The sequence below is a fragment of the Dasypus novemcinctus genome, chromosome X (genome assembly GCF_030445035.2).
Source record: "Dasypus novemcinctus isolate mDasNov1 chromosome X, mDasNov1.1.hap2, whole genome shotgun sequence".
Taxonomy (NCBI): domain Eukaryota; kingdom Metazoa; phylum Chordata; class Mammalia; order Cingulata; family Dasypodidae; genus Dasypus; species Dasypus novemcinctus.
This window is the reverse complement of record NC_080704.1, coordinates 118175940-118195587: the sequence shown is the minus strand read 5'-3', so window position 1 is coordinate 118195587 and position 19648 is coordinate 118175940. Positions and strand designations below refer to the sequence as shown.

Below are 19648 nucleotides of genomic sequence, written 5' to 3'. Positions count from 1 at the left end.
CTTGCTCTCTTCGGTCTCATTCCATTTCCTGAATCACTACTCCTTCACCGGGACTTCTTTCTGTTCCCATAGGTAAGAATTTCCCCAGCCAACTTTTCTTCTTTATCTTCCCTAGCTTGTATGGCGCTGTTGCCTTCTCCTCCCTTACCTTCTCTAAATGAATCCCTCTTGAAGCAACATTTCTAGCCCTTACCACATCTCAGCTGCCTGCTGGATATCCCAGTCTGGATGTTTCAGATGCCAGAAACTCAACAGATCCCCAAATGAATTTACGACCTTTTTCTCTAAGCCTCAGGTACCTCATCTGAAAAACATAGGGAATGGACCAGACTCAATTAAATTTAAAAAACATTAAAAGTTTTCTATGTGCTAGGTGTTCTGGGGGAAGAAAAATTAATAAAAACACGGACCTAGCATTCAGGGAATGCATAATCTAAAGAGGGAAGAAGAAACGTAAACAATTACAAAAAACAAGCAGAATAAAATGCTAAAATAGACAAGAGGGGCTAAACTGGCTTGGAGGCTTGGAGAAAGCTTTGCAGAAGGGAGTATTTAGGCTGTGCCCTGAATGATGTCTAGCATCACAATGCAAAGAGAAAAGATTATTTATGGCTAAGGAACATGAACAAAGTACAACTTCAGAAAACCCTAGAAGTTCATGTGACTGGATCAGAATGCACATGGAAGAATGTACTAGACAACAAAGCTGAAAAAAAAAGTTGTGACCAAGATCAAAGATCCTAAATCCTCTCTTAAGGAGTTCAGGCTTTTTCTGGAGGGTTTATCTATTAATTACCCCTAGTCTATGTGCCAACTCTGATTAGAATGCTATGCTACAAAAGATTTTAACCTTCCATGGAGACACCCTGGGAAAGCATGCTATTAATGATTTGGAAAGGCTGCCAGGGACACAATACAGACACCTACGCATGCTAGGTGTCTGTCATCCCAGCTGAAGGCAATAGGGAGCTACTGAAGGTTTTTAAGGAAGGAAATGGCATATCCCAACCTGTATTGTACTTGTATAATTCTGGCAGTAGTGTAAAGGATGGACACAGCAGGAAAACACCTAGGAAGGAAGACCAGTCTGCAGGCTGCAGTAGTAAACCAGATGAGAGATAACAACAACAACAATAATAAACAACCAGGTGAACTAGGATAGAGATATCAGAGAAAAGGAAGAAACATATGGAAAAGATAATAAAAGACAAAATCAAGATGACTCAATGACTGTGATGATAGAAGAGAGGAAGAGGGAGAATGGAAATATCAAGGTTTTAAGGGTCTTTACCTGTGTCAATAGATGGACTATGTTGACATTAACAAAAGATAGCACAGAAGAAAGAGTATCTAACAACCCTTGCTTTTCATTCCGAATCCTCTAGCCATTTTACTTGGGATCCACAGCTTTCAAGCTTCCTTAGTACACCAGGATCTGCACTGCTTAATGGCCTGCACATTTATATAACCCCCTACCTGTATAAACCAACCATTCTTATCTGCTGGATTGCCCGAGAGAAATTCATCAATATCTGATTCCAGAAACAATGGGCTAATAAGCCTTTGAATATTCTTCCCATTTAGATAGTGCTTTATTTACAAGACACATTCACATACCTTATTTCACTTCATACTCATATATACCCTATGAAATAGGAAAGAGAAAGGTTATCCCCATCTTATAAATGGTTAAAATAGCCATAACTCATATTAACTAGGCACTTGCTCTGCACTGCACTGTTCTAAACACTTTACCTGAAGTGATGCCTTTAATTCTCACTACATTCCCACAAAGTAAATACTATCATTATCCCCATTTTTCAGATGAGGAAACAGGCCTCATCTGTTAATGAACTTGCTCAAGGCCACACAGCTAGAAATCAGCAAAGGTGGGATTTGAACCTGGACACTCTGTCGCCAGAACCTACACTACAACTCTTTAACTACCACATTAAATGTTTTATTATATAAGAAAATTGAGACACAGGCTACATGACCAGCAAAAACTACTCAGTTTTGCAATGAAACCTACCACCAGGATCCAGGTCTGGCTAACAATCCAGAGCTCTTTCTATTAGTCTGCACTGTTTACCGAGATGAATTGACCTCCTCCCCTGGGCTGGCAGCTTACTCTGTCCTTTTTCCTCTTTGGCCTTTGTCATCTCTGCTAGAGAAAGCGTCTGGGACCCGATATGGGTCCCTTGCCCTAGAGCCTCACACAAGTTCGCTGTGGTCAGATGCAGGCCTTTATTTGGAGGAAAGAAGTAATAACCTTAGTTATACTCACAGCTAGATGGGACCCATTTCTAAATAATCATTATCTTGAGGCAGATCACAATGGCTCTGCATGCAAGCTCACTGCCAACACTTGTCCTGCCAGTAAGTGTTGCTCAGGGCAAGCAACAAGGGGGGGCGGGGACATGCACGTTTGAGTCAGGCTCCTCTACAAAAGAGAAAAAGGGAAGGCAGAAAAGCAAATTGAAAAATCAGTTGCTATGCCAATCAGGTAAAGAGATGCCTACAGCCATGGCATCCTCACTTTCAAGGCTGCAACAGACAACCATGCTCAAAAACCACAAGACTTCTGTTTCTCTAATAGTGAAAAAGAACAAAAATCCAGTTCCTTTCAAGCTAAATGGTAAGATGTAGAAGGAAGCCAAGTGTGGTATTACAGAGAGACACTTGAACTGGAAGTCAGGAGACCCAATTCTGCTTCTATTTAGTTATGTGGCTTTGGGCAAGTCACTTCACCTCTCTGGGTCATCTGGAAAAATGAGGGAGGAGGGAGAGGCAGACTAAATCATCTCTGTGATTTCTTTCAGCTCTGACTTGGCATCATTCTGCTACTTGAGTACCTAGAGAAAGTATTGCTAAAATATCCTATGTCTACAGTGAACATAAGGGAAATCGGTTAGATCCATGGGAAAGAAGAATTATATAAAATAAAAAATGACCTTTGTGGAAGGCTACAAATAAGATAGTACAGGTAGTACACTTACTGATGCATAGTAAGTGCCCCCGAATGTTGCAAGTGTTATTTTTATTATTACTCCTAATTTTCAAGAGTATATACAGAAACAACCCAAAAATTACAGTGAGCTCCTCCTCCTATATTTGACTCTTTTTCTAATCTGACCCCATTCTCGGTTTATAGTGTTTAAAAGTTTTGAGGGTGGCCCTAAAGGAGCAGGGTGTCAGCTGTCCTTAATATCAATGAACATTTATGCCTGGAACGTGACGAGCCAACCCCAAGGAAAGAAGGTAAAGAAAAAATAAGAGGGATAAGCCAGGATTAATCTCAGTTCACTGCAAACTAATCGCAAAAGAGGGGTATAATAAAAAATTTTTTAAAAATTAAGAAAAAGGTGCAGACCACAGTGTACTTTGCAAATTGTTTTTCAGGACAGACCCAAAGCAGGGAGTAAGAAATTTGGAAGATGATCCTAGGATGGTTTCCACATGTGTACATCTGAGCAAACAGAGCACTGGCTGTGAAGCATGGCCAAACACTACCCAGGCAGTCAGGAGACACTTTGACATGGAATGTTTCACATTCTTCACGACAAATTAAATGCAGCCTTGGCCTAAAGGTCATCCCTGACCTCCTATGGCCAAGACAGCACCTCACTGCCTCCCAAGTCCTGCCACTGGAAGATTGCCACAGGGACAGGGGCCAATCAGTTCTTTTCACTCATTGGCCAGAAACCCCATAAGTGAGCAAGGAAACACAACCTAGGATATACCCTAGCTGGCAGGCTATTCTGAGTCGAGAACTGGATTGGAAAGCACAGTGAGCAACCACAAGGCAAAACGGAAATTTAAAGCCTCCTTCCTCAGGGTGCCATGTTTTTCATGAGACTGGGACCCCAGGCAACAGGGAGAAATGCCTCTGTAAAGCAGCAGCCAGCAGCACAAGCAGCTGAAGGCGCTAACCATGAAAGCACTGAGATCAAGAGGCACTTGTGCACACGACCCTCAGAAACATTCATGCAGGGTGCAGAGAATGAAGTACAGTGGAAGGGGCACACACACTCAAGTGTCTGGAACTTAAAAAAGGAAACTCTTAACAAATGCGAAGCAACAACAAACAAGTGCTGATATGAAGAGGACCCTTTATTACACTGCTCCCTAGGTCTTGGACAAGTGAACCTGCACAGCTAATTTCTAAAGGTTGCTATTTTGTTGAGCTGCTGTTTGTTTTAGAAATACCCTTAAACTAGCTCCTCCCAGGGAACCCGGATTATTACACGAAAAATTACCTGCGTTTTCTCAATTCTCTCAACTCAAAGACTGCCTATTTACCCACAATACTTAGGAATAGGTCCAGAGGCCTATCAAAGGTCTTGAGAGGGGGTGCAGGACACTCCCCACCCCAAGGCTATCAAGTCACATGACCAAGGCCTAGGCCTTAGATGGTGCACTTTAAGGTTACCTTCCTCTAGTGACTTTGCTAGGTCCCAGGGCAAAGTCTACTCAAAAAGCAAGTAGTTAGTCTAGAAAAGGAGAAGGGTTAACTATGCCCCACAGATACAAGGAGAGCTGCCTATTTTTTTTCTGTCTGTTTACTGATGTGTAAGACAAGGCAAAAACAATGAAGTCTACTTCCTGAGGCAGCATATTTTCCACTATACCTTGCTACTCCTTCAGCTAAGATACTGGTCTACTTTACCGGTGCTTTTCTCCTAGCTCTGGACGTGGCTTTTTCCTCTAATAAGTACTTAATTCCGCTACTACATAGCACCTGAACAAAGACATTCCTCAATCTAAAGAAATTAATGAAAAAATGAAAATAAATACAATTGCCTACCTCTGCCTGCCACCACCACTCCTTTCATATTTGTGTCATATACTCACTGGTTTCCTAAGCTACAGATTTCAAGATAGCTTGCATCGTGAATTCACTCCATTGATCAGAACAGCAGTAATTGAGCCTATAGGTCCCTAGAAAGCCAAGCTTCCCATCAATGATAGCCACCTTCCAAATTCTTCGAAAAGGACCAGGTGATTTAAGATAACCTTCAAATTACCCAAAAAATGTCATTAGGCCTCAAACAGTGAAACTGAGGCCAAAGCAGTTAAGTAATATGTGTACGGTCACAGAGTATTAGAGCTCAAATACAAACCCAGGAAAAAGATCCAGAAGGTCTACCCACTAAGCTGGACTTGCATTAGGAAAAGAAGGCATTTCTACTTGCCTGCTTAAGATCCGGGTAGTGCCCCAAAGTAAATCTATAGGTGTCCTAGTGAGAATCTGGCAAGTAAATGCCAATGGGGAAGCCTGCCTAACCCTTCCATGTGCAGGCCAGCAATTCAGATCTCATAAACTAAGAGAAAAAGGATCAAGACTCCTTCTAGAAGTCTCTTCTCATGCCCATTTACCCTCAACTTGATTTCTGAAGACAGCCCCTCACCACTAGCAGCCTCTGCTAATGCTCTGCCCAGAACATCTAATTAGTGTTTACCTAGGGTTCCCAGAGCCACAGTCAAGGGCCTTAATGTGCAATTTGGCTCTAAGTTTTATTTAATCAGCACCTGAATGAAATGTCTCTTTGCTAGCAACAGCCAGAGCACAAGCAGTCACAGCCTTTCTGCAAACACAGCTGGTCGATTGGCAAAGATGATACAAGGCACAGACAAAATACACCCCAAGTTTATGCCACCGTGGTTGTGTGTTGGAGACAGGGAGACGCCTGCCTACGGAACTAGAATGGGCTTCGGCTTCCTTTCCCCTCCAGGTAATCTCACTCCCCGCCCCTCCCTCTTTCCACCTAAACACCTGCCCAGAGGGCAGAGCTTAGAATGTTTCTGCAGAACACGCCATGCTCTCTAACCTGCTGACTCTTGCCATCCATTCCTTTCCCTCAGAATCAACAGCCCAGGACAGGACTCACGCAACCCTCCCTCCCTCTGGCTTTCCCTCCAACAGCTACAGGAAAGAAATCAAAGCTAACTGAGAGGTCCCCCAAACCCTCCTGTTCAGGACATCAGGCTGGCCACAGGTCCAAGTCCCCTGATACACCATGTACTGACAGATGTGCAAGCCATAGCCTGCTTGGCTGGCAACACTTTCCCTGGAAAAGAGCTAAGTAAACAGAGAGGACTGACGCCCAGAAGAGGAGGGGCACTCTCCAGGCCTTATGATTAAATGCTGTAACCAAGCACCTTAGAGAGTGTTGGGGATTGAACCATGTGCCCCAAAAAAGGCATGTTCAGGTCCTGTGGTTGTGAACCCATTTGTAAACAGAACCTTTTAAGATGTTACTAGTTAAGGTGTGCACAAAGTGAATGAATGTGAGCCTTAATCCAATATGGTTGAAGTCCTTATAAGCAAAGGAGATTGGACACAGAAAGAGAAGCCACAGGAAGACCAAGAAACCGGAAAGAGAAAAAAAATATTGCCATATGCATTACCATGAGACAGAAAAGCCAAGTACCAAGGATCACCCCCAGCCAGCCCCAGAACACCAGTTTTCCGGAAGACAGCACTGCCTTGCTGCCATCTCAGTTTTGGACATCTTCTAGCAACAAATCATGAGCCAATAAATTCCCATTGTTTAAGCCAACCCCTTGTATGGTATTTTAGCAGCGAGGAAAGTAAAACAGAGGGGGTTCACATTAATATGATACCCTGGCAGTCAGTAAGTATAATGCTAAGCTACTGATAACCCCAGTTCTCCTGGCTTGAGGTATAGGCTAAAAGCTGGAAAAAGAACATAGGTTAAGGCCACCTGCTCAAAAACACTGGATAAAGTCAACCAGTCAGAGATAGAGTTGGGATAACAAGGCCCTTTAAAAACTCATTCCTTCCCCCATACCCAGTTGAGTCTGTCTATGAGCCAATCACAATAGTGGAGGCAGCAACCACCTGCAAGCCACTAAGAATCATCTCCTGGGGAGAGGATGTAGCTTAAGTGGTTGAGTGCCTGCTTCTCATGTACAAGGTCCCATGTTCATTCCTCAGTACCTCCTAAAAAAAAAAAAAAAAAAACGAAAAAACCAGCTCTCACTGGGGAGTGGATGTAGCTTGGTGGTTGAGCACCTGCTTCCCATGTATGAGGTCCTGGGTTCAATCCTTGGTACCTCTCCTCTCCAAATAATCATCCTGGCCACTGGTGGGATGCCTTTTATCTCTCCATTTCCGGTCTTTAATGTCTGCTCACTTACCTCAATGTTCTATGCACCTGTAATTGACAGTGTGGGCTCTCCTTGGGACAGCACAGAAGACAATTCTCTACCCTGTAAGCCCCCCTACTGAGGATTCTTGAGCATCTTCAGTTCTCTAATTCACATCCCATAAGTGACAGAGCATTCTTAGAATTATCTTTGGTTTGCCAAGGGAAAAATAAGAAAAAATCTGCCCCTGATGATAATATGAGAATGTCTCTACATTACATTGAGACACTCCCCTGTGAAAGAGGAAGCAACTCTGTGCTCTTGCACATATTGTTTCCTATGCCTAGAACTCCCTACCTTCCTCCATAACCCAACAAATTCCTATTCACCCACCCACGCACATTTATTGTGCACCTACTATGAGCCAGGCCCTGATCTATGCACTAGGGATTCACTACTGTACAAAACAAACAAGATTCCCTGCTCTCATGAAGCTAACATTCCTCCTTCACAAGTGAGCATAAATGTTACTTCTGCTAGGAAGCCCTCCTTAATTGCACTAAAAAAAAATAAAGACCCTCTGTCCTCTACATTTCCATAGGACTTTGTTCATACTTGATACTGTACATGTCATGTTGTAATTTAGTTGATCTGTTTTCTTGTCTCCTCTCTAAACTGTGAGCAACATGAGGGCAAGGACTGTTTCTTATTTATCTTTGAATTTCCAGTGCCTGGCACAATGTCTAGTACATAATAAGCATTCAATAAACTTTTGTTCAATGAATCCAAGGTTGAGTTTGTTCTCATGAACATTTCAATCTGCCAAGAGAGAACTAGCATTCAACAACCATTTGTCAACATTTCCTCTTGTTGGTCCCCACAGATCTTAAAGATGAGAAGGGAAGAAAAGTAGAAGGTCAAAAGGAGGCCTGGCTTCAATACTCTACTGATAATAGTTCAGTCACTAAACAAGCCACTGGAATGCTAAAGCTACCTTACGATCCACTTCCCAATACTTTGTGGGCTCACAACCTCCAACTTGAGCAACATTATTTAACACCTACATAAAATACTGGAGTGCTTCCAGAATACTAAATGCCCCGCCCACAAGTTAAGATTCACACCACACAAGATGCGCATTTGAACCAACTTCCCACCTGATATTTTAGCCACTAGACAATGTGTCTCAAAGTGGGGTCCAAGACTCACCTGCATCAGAATCACCCAGGAACTTGTTATAAACACCGATTTCTAGCCTCACCCTAGACTTACTCAGAAGCTCTGTGTAGAGGTCAGGCATGTGCATTATATTAATACCAAACTTCCAAGGGATTCTTTCACAAATTAAGCTTGACAGTCATTCCTCTTCCGACCCAGTATACTCTCTTCATGTTCATTCAGCCAGTTACTGGCAGTGGAGGAGCATGTGAGACAAGATACTCTCAATTTAACAAGGCACTGAAAAATACAGGAGAGTTGAAAAGGAGTCACTAGCCTAAGAACATTTTTTAAAATTTATATGCTATTAAAGAAGCAAGAGAAGAAAGCAGGCATATCCAGGTGTATACCAAGGGATTAAGACCAAGCTCCAACAGCATAATTTCCTGAGTGGAATAAAAGCAAGCAGACAGCTTGGGCAGGAGAGCAAACCACATTTCTAATAATCAGCACTTTGTGATGAAAATATTTTTTCTTCTCTACTTTTTAAAAAATATTACATTAAAAAATATAAAAGGTCCCAATATACCCCCCACCCCCCTCACCCCACTTCTCCCATATCAACAACCTCTTTCATCATCATGGGACATTCATTGCATTTGGTGAATACATTTTGGAGCACTGCTGCACCACATGGATAATGGTTTACATTGTAGTCTATACTCTCCCTCAATACACCCAGTGGGCCATGGCAGAACATACAATATCCAGCATCTGTCCCTGCAGTACCACCCAGGACAACTCCAAGTCCTGAAAATGCCCCCACATCATATCTCTTCTTCCTTCTCCTTACCCTCAGCAGCTACCATGGCCACTTTCTCCATATCAATGTTACAATTTCCTTCATTACTAATCACAATAGTTCCATAGTAGAATATCAGTAAGTCCACTCTAATCCATACTCTATTCCTCCATCCTGTGGACCTTGGGATGGTTATGTCCACCCCACCTCTATATCAAGAATGTGATGGAAATTTAACAAAAAGATGTGTGAGTTGGAGCTGAAACTCCCTCTCTCTTCTGGCTATTTCAAAAAGTTGACTTTAAGTGTCTCTTAATACATAGATCTATAGGAACAAGGCCCATGAGATCTCAAGGGAACATAGACAGGACCACCAGAGGGGAAAGAAAAAAATCAGCTCCATCAACATTATGCAGCTATACATTAAACAAGTAATGTGCATCTGAAGTATTGTATTAAGTTCTGAAGGGAGTTACAAAAAAAAAAGACTTATTTTCCTTTAAAAAATATTCACACTATGGTGAAAACTGAACAAACATGCAAAAATAAGTAATCCAGCCAAACACAGGACTACCTACATACATGCAAAGATATGTGTTAAAGAACCAAATATTCAGAGGAGTACTGTGAAAGGGTTGGAAAAGCAGGACAAAAGGTGTTACTAGAATGACTAGAATAACTGGAATGAGATTGGTCTCATCTGGAAAGGTTTCAGAGAGAAGAAGGATCTTCAGAGGCATATTTCCAGGGGGGGAAGAAGACGCTGTATCTATGGCTAAGGGTCAAAAGTCCCAGGAGCCTGTGGATGATCCACAAAAAAGGGGCCAGTAACATACTGTTATTTAAAAGCAAGCACAATGCTGGGCTGTATGACCCGGTGCATGACATGAAAAGGTGGGGAGGTAAATCTTTCCTCTCTGCTTGGTGTGGGCTAGACTTCTGTTAAGAATTACAGGATCCAGTGTTATATGCTGCACATTAGAAGGATCTGCGTAAGTGGGAAGGATCCAAGAAAAGCAACTGGAATGATTACAGGGATGGATTCTATAGCTATCAAGAAAGGTTAAAAGGAGCTGACGTTTGTCAGTCTCTGAGTTTGAGGTAAAAATACATTGGTCATCTGTCAGCTTTGATCAGCTTTGACCAGCTTCTGTTTAAGTGACCACACAGTTATTCAGAGTATTGAAATGCTTGGTTCCATGTGGCCCGTTTCATGGAGGAAAACGAGATAGGAGAAGATTAAATAATTTGTTCAAGTTTTTAAGCTAGCCATGAGCACAACTAGAATCATAATTTTAAACCCCAGGACTGTCTATGGCTTATTTAATCCACCAATCCAAACCTCCTCTCTTTATAATGGATGCCCCCAGAGACTGTAACAATGAAAGATGGAAAAATTCTCTGCAAATTTCGTATTGGGAAAAAACAAAACAAACTAAAAAGGAAGGTTATGCCTCACTGCTGAGGCCCATATAAACATCACCCACTTATGTCCCTCTGGACTAATGACAGAGGACACAGTCCATCTGATAAGCTGCAGCAGATGGCTTGATCCCTCATTGTACCCGTTACCCACCAATGTCAATTCCAAGCAGGAACAGTAATCAGCACTCCAGACAACAGATGGGAAATATGTCTGGTCTGAAGTTAAGGGGAAAAAAGAAAAAGCCTACTTCTCAAATCCATCATTTGTTTCTCTAAAACAAATCTATCACATAGCAACTGCAATACATGAGTGAATATTCCATTAGTTCCAAAAGATGTCACAAAATGCTCAGGACATTTTAAAATGTGTGTCATTTCACACTTTTAGCAAGGAAGAAGAAAATCAAAGAGTGGACCCAAAGCAGGTAAACCATATTTAGTAGAAGTCAGAATTCTAATACATTTTACAGAAAGAAAACCATGTAGCAATGGCAACTCTAAAAAAGGATGGGGCTCTGTATTACTAGCTAAAAACCAGTGGCTTGGGGCAAAGGGATCAACAGCATTAATAACTATTTGGCAAAGGTCCACTATGGGTACAGTCTACCTTATGTGCAGACATATTGAAGGTTAAATGGCATAGGTTGAGCCCCAACTAAGGTCAGTGTTTACTGAGGAGCCAGTGACATAGACACATAGAACCAACAGGAACTGGACACCCCAGATAGGATATTCTGGTCAAGTTCCTAAGATAAAGATAACATAACTGGACTCACGGGAAATAAAGGCCCACTAAGGTAAGTCCACCAGTCTTTACAGATACATTCAGCCAAGCAGTCTCTCACTGTAATCCTTCTGCTGAGAGATCGTAGGTTTTAGGACTTATATAGCTGAGAATCTCTTCCTGCTCAAGCTTTGATTCTCACTGTGGCAACGTCTGCCACTAACTTGCTGGGTGATATCTGGTAATACCTCTGATATTTAGCAAGGGATTTAACAGTGGTGTGTTAATCTTGTTGCTTGCGAATCCTGAGAGCCTTCAAGTATCTCTGGCTTGAGCTTAGATGTGAGATGGTGCTGCTTCAATCATGGAAGCCTATATCAGTCTCAGTTTTATGGCCCTTTAGAAATCAGACGAGACCAAAAAGAAAGCCGACAGTGAGTCCACTCTATATATTCTGCCATAACCCACTGAATGGACTGGGAGAGAGAGTAAACTACAACATAAACTATAATCCATACGGTGTAGCAAGGCTCCAAAATGTACTCATCAAATGCAATGAATATACCACACTAATGAAAGAAGGTGTCAATGTGGGAGGAGTGGCAGGTATGGGCAGTTGGGTATATGGGAACCGCTTATATTTTTTAATGTTACATTTTGTGTGAGCTATGTATCTTTAAAAAAAAGATTAAAAAAAACCCTGGCAGCAGAAATATTAATAAAAAATAGAACTTGGACTCGAGTCTTGCCTTTTCCTATACTACTGAAGTTGATAGTCACTCAAAGGCAGCATGATTGTGCCAATGGTTTGTATAACAAGGCCTTGGGAATAATTTTGCATACTGAAAAATTGAAGATGAGATTAACCAATTTCCCTTCCCCTTCTTTACTTCCTGGCCTAAAGCAATACCATCTTTGTTACAGACAAATTTACAATGACTCTCTGAGGAACAGGAAGCCAAATTTGAGTCACCCTGTTGAGAGACACATATCAGAATTATTTCTGTGAAGTTATCCCTTCCATTTTGGTTAATGTCTCCCTTTCCTGATCAGGGTCTCTTTGAACTCCACAGAATTTACTACCATAATATGGCCTAATTCAACTAATTTACTTGCCAAAGCATTTGTTTGTACTTAATATGTCCCCTTAGGAATATACACAGTCACAGAAAACATTTTAATATCTCTTTCTTCAGGTCCCAGCTAATCTAGCATAACTTTAAATAAGATAATGCATGTATGTTGTAGCAATGCTCCAAAATGTACTCATCAATGGTTTGGGAAGTGGGGTATACAGGAACCTCTTATATTTTTTATTTAACATTTTGTATCTTTTATTAACATTTATGTATCTTTAAAAAAGATAGTTAAAATTTTTTTAAAAAGATAGTGCATGTGAAAGTGTCTTATAAAAAGTACATGATAAATGTAAGGTATCATTTACCATATATATTACCATTAGCCATTGCTGCAGCCACGTCAGAAAATTCTTTCCAATCTTCTGCTGTTAAGGTTTTTTAAGGGCTCATATGAACTTTTAAAAATCTGCTCATGCCTGCTTCCCAGGAAGAACCATTGAGAGGGTATGGAAAGTTAGATCCATCAAAGGCTAGATCCCCTTTGTAGACCAGGGGTTACTATTTAAAGGATACAAAGCAGTGACTTGGGGGTAAGGGACAAAGGAGTATCATTTGGTGGGGCTGAAAAATTCTTCAGCATAACTCTACTCTGCTCCACCTTACATCTTCAGAGTTTAAGCTAATAAACACAAGATAGTAGAAAAAGCACAGTAATAGGGAATAGTCCAGGGTCCCCAAACACCCATCTCTCTGCAGCAGCCAGCTCTTAAGTGTCATCATCTGCATGTTTCCCCAGCGATGGCCTGGTCCAGTTGGTTTCACTGGGAAGACACCGGGAGCTAAAGATGAACAAGAGTTGACCACCTGAGCTCAGCAGAAAAGAAACCAGCTTCCTTTTTCCACCTAAGGAGGCCAAAGGCATTTCAGAACGGCTCTCTGTTGCATTCTTGTCCACTACTTACAGAGAAAAGAATCACAGACTATCGACCATCAAGAGCTAGGAGTACAACTCTGCCTCATTTTACAGAGGGACAAACTGAAGCCCCAAAGTCACACAGCAACTAGGTCTCCTGGGTCCTCTAAAAACCTCTATACAAACTTCTCCTCTAAAAACCGTGGTGCTGTCAGTTTTGACATCATCTTACCAGCAGCAGCCCCAGTCAGGCTGAATTTAATCCTTTGTTGACCTTCTAGATATGTGGTTTGCCAGAGGCCTCAAGACCCTTTTGTAGAGGAGGTACCCTCTGACCCTCACCACCTGCCATCCAAAAAAAGCACTCCTGTCCCTAGAGGCTCACACAGCAGCGGCTGAGACCGGTTGTTTCCTCTCATTAACAAAAAAACCATTCATGGAAAAGAAAAAAAGGACTGGCTCAAATTTACACAGAAGATCTAGCTGGGAGAGTCCTGGGCTTCCTGTGAATCACATCACTTCCCAAGAAGCCCTCTCTTAAAAATGCTGCTGGCTCCACCCCTGTTCAATGCTTACAGCCCAATCAATAACAACCTCTTTATTCCACAGCTGTCCACACCTCCTTGCCACATCAGAGATCATGCACCCTATTTTACAGATTGGGAAACTGAGGCCAGGCACTGCAAACAAAGGAGTTCCTAGGAACACACAGCTGGCAAATATCCAAGCCACAAGTAGAGAGTACCAAGCTCATGGGCCTCCCAGTAGGGAGACTATTCTGCCATTGACAGCTTGCAAGCCCAAAAGGGTAGGTTTGCTTTCCAACCCAGAAGCTAATTCATCCTCTGGCTGCAAGCTAGTAAACTCCTGTCCCTGGGCCCTGCAAGGCTTATAAAATGGGGATAATAATCTCAACCCCCTGCCCCACATAGTGTTGTCACAAGTCTCCCAAGAATAATTTTCTACATATATAAAAGCAGTAAAGATGCCAATGACAGGTTTCAAAGCTGCCCCTAAATAAAAACATACCAGATTTTCCACAGCCTAAGATCTAAAAAAGACTGATTTTTCCCCCATCTCCTCATCCTCCTCCTCCATGATTTTATAGCTTTAGAACATCTCTCCTCATAAAGCCAAGTACAGAAAGACAGTCTCACTCTTGGTCCTCACCCAGATTATTTTTATGTATCTGGCAACTTTTCCTTTCAATCTCATTTGCTGCTCTTACCGCTGCTAATGGATGGAAGTTGGAGAGGTAAAGACATAGGCTCTCTGAGCACCCCTGGACCCCACAGGAGACAGAATAAAAATGATAAGATGGGGAGGTTCACAAAAAATAAATAGCCTCTCACCACAGATCGAGATCACCAGCCCAGAGTTATGAGTCAATCTGGGACTTGTTTCAGAGTAGATTTAGTAGGAGGTTGGTGCAGCTCCAGTGCCTCTGAATTCAAAGGCAGACCTCACCCTAAGAGCATAAACTCCCATATGAAAGAATCATTAAGAGAAACCTGTAAAGTGTTTCCCTCAAAGTGCCACAGGAAGACAAGGAGGCTTAAGAACCCACCTCCAGGAACTGAGTGACACCAGGCAGAGCGCAAGCGGACTGGGCCATGATCCACTGACTCAGATTCTCAAAGGGCACCTGGCTGGGGCTGGACTTCCTACTTCTGAAAGGCCACCTAGGCAGGACGGAGGGGAGGGGTGGCCAGCCTGAGTGACAAATGTTCCTAGGATTAAAGCACAATGTTTCTCACCTCCACTGTGGGGCTTATGCACTGTGCAAAGGGGAAAGAAAGCCAAATCTGAAAATGGCACAAAGGCAGCCACTTGTTGGAAAACCAGGTTTAAGGGTCCCACGTCTGGTAGGGATGAGGTGCTCTACACTGCCAAGAGTGCCTGAACACACAAATGACTCTATCACTTATGCTGCCCAGGAAAAAGTCAACAGACTCACATGCATCATGGTGACCAGGTGACAGGGGTTGAGCAGGTAGATGACGGTCTTGGTGGCGAACTTAAAGCCCACCTCCACCCCGAAGGTCAGGCACAGGGCTACTAAGAGCAGATTCTTGCTTAGGCTCTCTTTGCCTTCCTCTGGTGGCTGGGTGACCTGCCCTGGCTGGCTGCCACGGCCACCCCTACCGTCCTCCTTCGTCTGCCTCACGATGTGCCGCAGGGCCACCAGGATCTCCAACAGGGCCAGGGTCAGGACCACCATGCTTTCCAGCAGCCGCTGCTGCCAAGAGAGGAACGCAGCACAGTCCGGGCCCCCATTGCCTGCAAAGCTGGGGTCCACGCCCCCATAGAGCCAGTCCAGAAGGCTTTGGTAGCTATACCGGGACATGATGCAAAGTAGTTCCCCTCGACCACAGTGCGGGAAGCAAGAGCAAGATGGAACTCGACCCCAGCGGGTTGCCCGGGTGGAGGGACATGTAAGGAGGGCACACCCCCGTACCCCGCCCGTCCAGGCACCCAGAACAGGGGAGGGGGAACTACACGCAAGGCCCGGGATAAAGTGTTGGCTCTAACTCGTCCCCACGGCTGTCTGGGGAACCCCCGCGCTTCTCCAGTGGCCACCAACGAGGCAGGGTTGAAAGGAGCCGTTGGCCAATCTAAAAGGAAGGAGAGGAAAAAAAAAAAAAAAAAAAGGTCTCAAAGAGGCAATTGCATCGGGAATTATGACGCAGGGAGGGGTTACTAGAGAGGGAAGAAAAGGGGAATAGGGGCAGTGGCAAAGCAAGCCGGGATCAGGGGAAACGCGAATCTAGGAGGTTCAGGGCGGGAGCCGAAGGGACCCGGCAGTGCCGCGGGAGCGAACCGAGGGCGGGGGGGTGGGGGGGAAATTGGAGGCAAGGGCCGGGGTGGGAGCGAGGGGACGCGTGGAGGCCAGGAGAGGAGCGAGCGGGGCCGGTCAGGCGGGGGAGGGCGACGGGGAAGGGGAAGGCAGGGACGCCGGACTCCTCTTCTCACACACTCGCCACAGGGGGAACTCTTACTCTTGCAACCGCGTGGCCGTCTCTGCCCCCAGCTAGGAACTTCGTCGCCGACAGGCCCCTCCAGTCAATTTGGAGGCGTCCGGGACCAGCCTCCCACCTCCGGGTACACCTCCGAGCCCCCAGCTCCACCCTCCTCCGGCCCCAAACGCCCGCCTCACCACCCCCTTCCCCCCCTCCCCCCCGGGCAGCGCCACCCCCAGCCCGCGCGGCCCGCCTGGGACCTGCCCCTCTCGCGCAAGCGGAGGGAGGAAACCGAGAGGGAGGGAGGGAGGCCGGGCCAGCCAGGGGCTGGGCTACAGACGACACCCTCCCTCCGCCCTGGCGCCACATCTTCCCCGCACCTTCCGCCCGGTCCCGGGAAAGGGCCGCCGCGCCCCTCCGGGTTCCACTCACCGGCAGCTCGGCCCGCGGGGCCGACTCGGGCGACCAGTCCGCTCCCGGGCTCCCTGGGCTCCCCGCGCTCCAGCGCTCGGTTTCCCCGGCGGCCGCCGCCTTGCAGGGCTCCTCCTCCCGGTCTTCCTCCCCCTGCAGCAGCCGCGCTTGCTTCCTCCTTCTTCCCTCCCTCTCTCCTCCCCTTCGCTGCCGCCACCGCGCCTCCCGCCTCTATAGTCCGGCTCAGCCTCTCGCCCCCTACTCCGCCCTCGGTCAACTACTACCCCGCCTCGCTGCCTTCCCTTTTTGGCCTCCCTCACAACCCCCATCGCTTCCACCATTCACACCTCCCACCGTCGCTTCAGCTCTCCCTTCCCCCTCTTTCCGTGCTCAATCCCCGCCTCCTTCCTTCTCCCCAGCGTATCTCGTATCTCGTATTCTGCACTCGTTGAGCCTGCACGCGTGCAACGCCTCCCTACTTCCCAACCGTGTACAGAATTCGCCTCCTCAGTGAAGCCTTTTTGATTGATTTCGCCTCCTAAGACCCAATTCTCGAGGGCACTACTTTGCACACCGGGGACATAGTAGGCACTATGCCGGCCATCACTGAAGTTCTTGTGGAATGAATAAACCTGTCTAGGGATTAGCAGCTGGGCAAGTTGGGTTTTGCGGGGTTTACTGGGTGTGGCGTTCTGTTCGCCGCCGTTCCTCCTTTCTGCCATTAAATAGTAGACTCCTGCACGACCAGAAGCGCGTCTTCTCTCTCCTTTGTAGGCCCTACTTCAATGCCTAGAACTGGAACTGATTGCCCTGCTTTTCCTGGCTCTTCCTGCTCTAGCCTAGCATTCTTCTCCCTTCACCTCAGGCCACACAGCCTACCCTGGCCACTTCCTCTCTGTCCCTGTACCCTCTCTCTCCCCTTTCTCCTGCCCTGCCTTCAGAATCACAGACTAGCAGGAGGGAAAGAAGCTTCCCTTGACTTCTTTCCCTCCTCCCTCCCAGCATGGGAGCAGCTGCTTCCCAACCTGCTTGTGGCCAAGGATCCACCAAACGGGACAGCACGGGTAGGGAGAGGCCTGTCAGCCCAAGAAGAAGAGGGTGGATGAATGAAACAGGGTCCCCCTCTTCCCTGCTGCTTTCTACCCCTAAAGCGTGTTTGCTTTTCCTTGGAACAAGAAAGCAGGAAAATGGCTTTCTCAGAATCTACCTCTTGCAGATTTAATATTTATGGGAGACTCACAATGAGTTGGAAGGATATAAAAAAAAAAAAAAACACAGAACACAGTTAGGCCCCTTGCCTAGGAAAGACTTTCAACTGTTGGCTGCAAGCCAGGCTCAAAACATAAAATACAGTCTACTGTATTATCAAGCCATTGTCCTCTCATCCTTTCCAAGTCTGGTTTTCCTGACAAATATAGCCTCAGAGCCAGGTAGCTTTGACTAATTCCAAGTTTTGTACAGCATCTACCATGGGCCTCAGGCTTTTCAAGTACTAATTGATAAAGAACAACAACAAGCAAGAATTGATTCAGAAGCTCACTCATTAATTCTCCTTAGGTGTTTGTTAAATCCTCAGCAACATAACCAAGGAACAATAATGGCATAGCTGAGGAGCTCCTGGCAATAGCATGCAGCATCTGGAGACATCAAGTCCCTATCTTCAAAAAATTAAGAGTGAGGTGGTAGCACTAAGTGAATGGTTTCATTAATCCTCCATTTTCCATGCTGAATTTTCATTTGGGAATTTGACCTAGCTGTCCAATGTTTGAAAAATGACCCTTTTAAATGGTGGTAGTTAGACCAGCTTCCTCAGCCAAGCCACAAATTCCTGTTATTCATAGGAACAATAGCAAAGTATTTAGGACTTGGATCCTAATTTCATTTATGTCATTTACTTGCTTTTTGTCCTTTGGCAATTTAGTCAACCTCTCTGTACTTAAATTTCCTCACCTATAAATTGAAGAGTATTATTATCTAATTCATAGGCATATTATACAGATTAAATTAGTTAAATTCTATAGAACACTTCCTATCTGGCCCATAGAAAGTGTTCAATAAATGCATAATATGCCTTTGAATTAGATAATTAGTTAATTAGATAATGCACACACTTGAAATCAGTGCCCTCCCCCACATTCACGTAAACGATTCTCCTATCCTTCAAAGCCCACTGTAAAGTCCCACTTTCCCTAGCCCTCAAGCTCCTAGAACTCTCCCTCCTCCGAACTTCTATAGTATTTATTGCCTTCACTACTCATTTTATTCTTAATCACAGACTACCTTCCCTTTTTCTTTCTATGTTAGTCCTATCTCCCACGTCCAGGTCTTTGAGGACATGGGGTAGGTCTTAATTTTTTCTAACTCCCCCACAGGACCTAGCAGAGTGGCAAACACATAGTAGGCACTGGATAAATCCTAAGAGATTGTCCCCAATAGGTAAAGGCAAGAGAAGAAATGGTGTGTCAAAATTTAGGAACTGGAAAAGCTTCAGACCAATGCCCTTATCATTTCCTTGCTGGGACCCAGGCCAGAGACTTCATGTCTCCAAGGAATAACAAGGGCAAATGAATTTTGCTTTTTTTAAGTAGAGCCTTGCAACACGCAGTGGAAAGGGAAACCTGGAATCTAGGCTCAACTCAATGAGACCTTGGGAAAAATCACCTCTCTGTGGTTCAGTGTATTGGAGGTAAAATGAGGCAGCTGGACTAGAATGACCTCTAAGATACCTACCAGCTCTAATATTCCAGGATTCTACAAACTCAGCGTTCCTTCCCACCTTTTCATCCCAGGTATGTTTGAATCTTAAAAACAAAGCTGATCTACCTGGCTTGGTGATATGAGCTACCTTTCTGCATGTAGAGACAATACCCTAAATTCTTTCATGCAAAGTCCTTTCCCAGCTATGAATTCAGCCCCTTCCTGTGTAGTGCAAAGGGTCAGAAAGGATCATCTCTCTCTGTTGTACCATGGAGAAACTGAGGTTCAGAAAAGTGAAGTGACTTGCTTTTAAGATTACCCAAAAAGTTAGTGGCAGAGTGTGAACTAGAACTTGGGGTTCTAACT

The 19648-nt window shown here is 44.7% G+C and overlaps 1 protein-coding gene across 3 annotated transcripts in view; it reads right to left on the bottom strand.

Moving 5' to 3' along the window:
- Positions 1–16788, bottom strand: part of TMEM164 (transmembrane protein 164) — a 272538-nt gene extending 255750 nt beyond the window's left edge. Inside the window, exons 1-2 of one of the 3 annotated variants that reach the window (XM_058291368.2) lie at positions 16607–16788; positions 15172–15829 (exon numbers count right to left, since the gene is read on the bottom strand). In XM_058291368.2, coding sequence (XP_058147351.1) covers positions 15172–15561 — 390 coding nt within the window. In that variant the 5' untranslated portion in view covers positions 15562–15829; positions 16607–16788. Of the gene's footprint in view, positions 1–15171; positions 15830–16213; positions 16396–16606 lie in introns of those variants that run through there. The other 2 variants (XM_058291367.2, XM_058291369.2) reach the window with 2 other exon arrangements.
- Positions 16789–19648: the final 2860 nt, after the last annotated feature.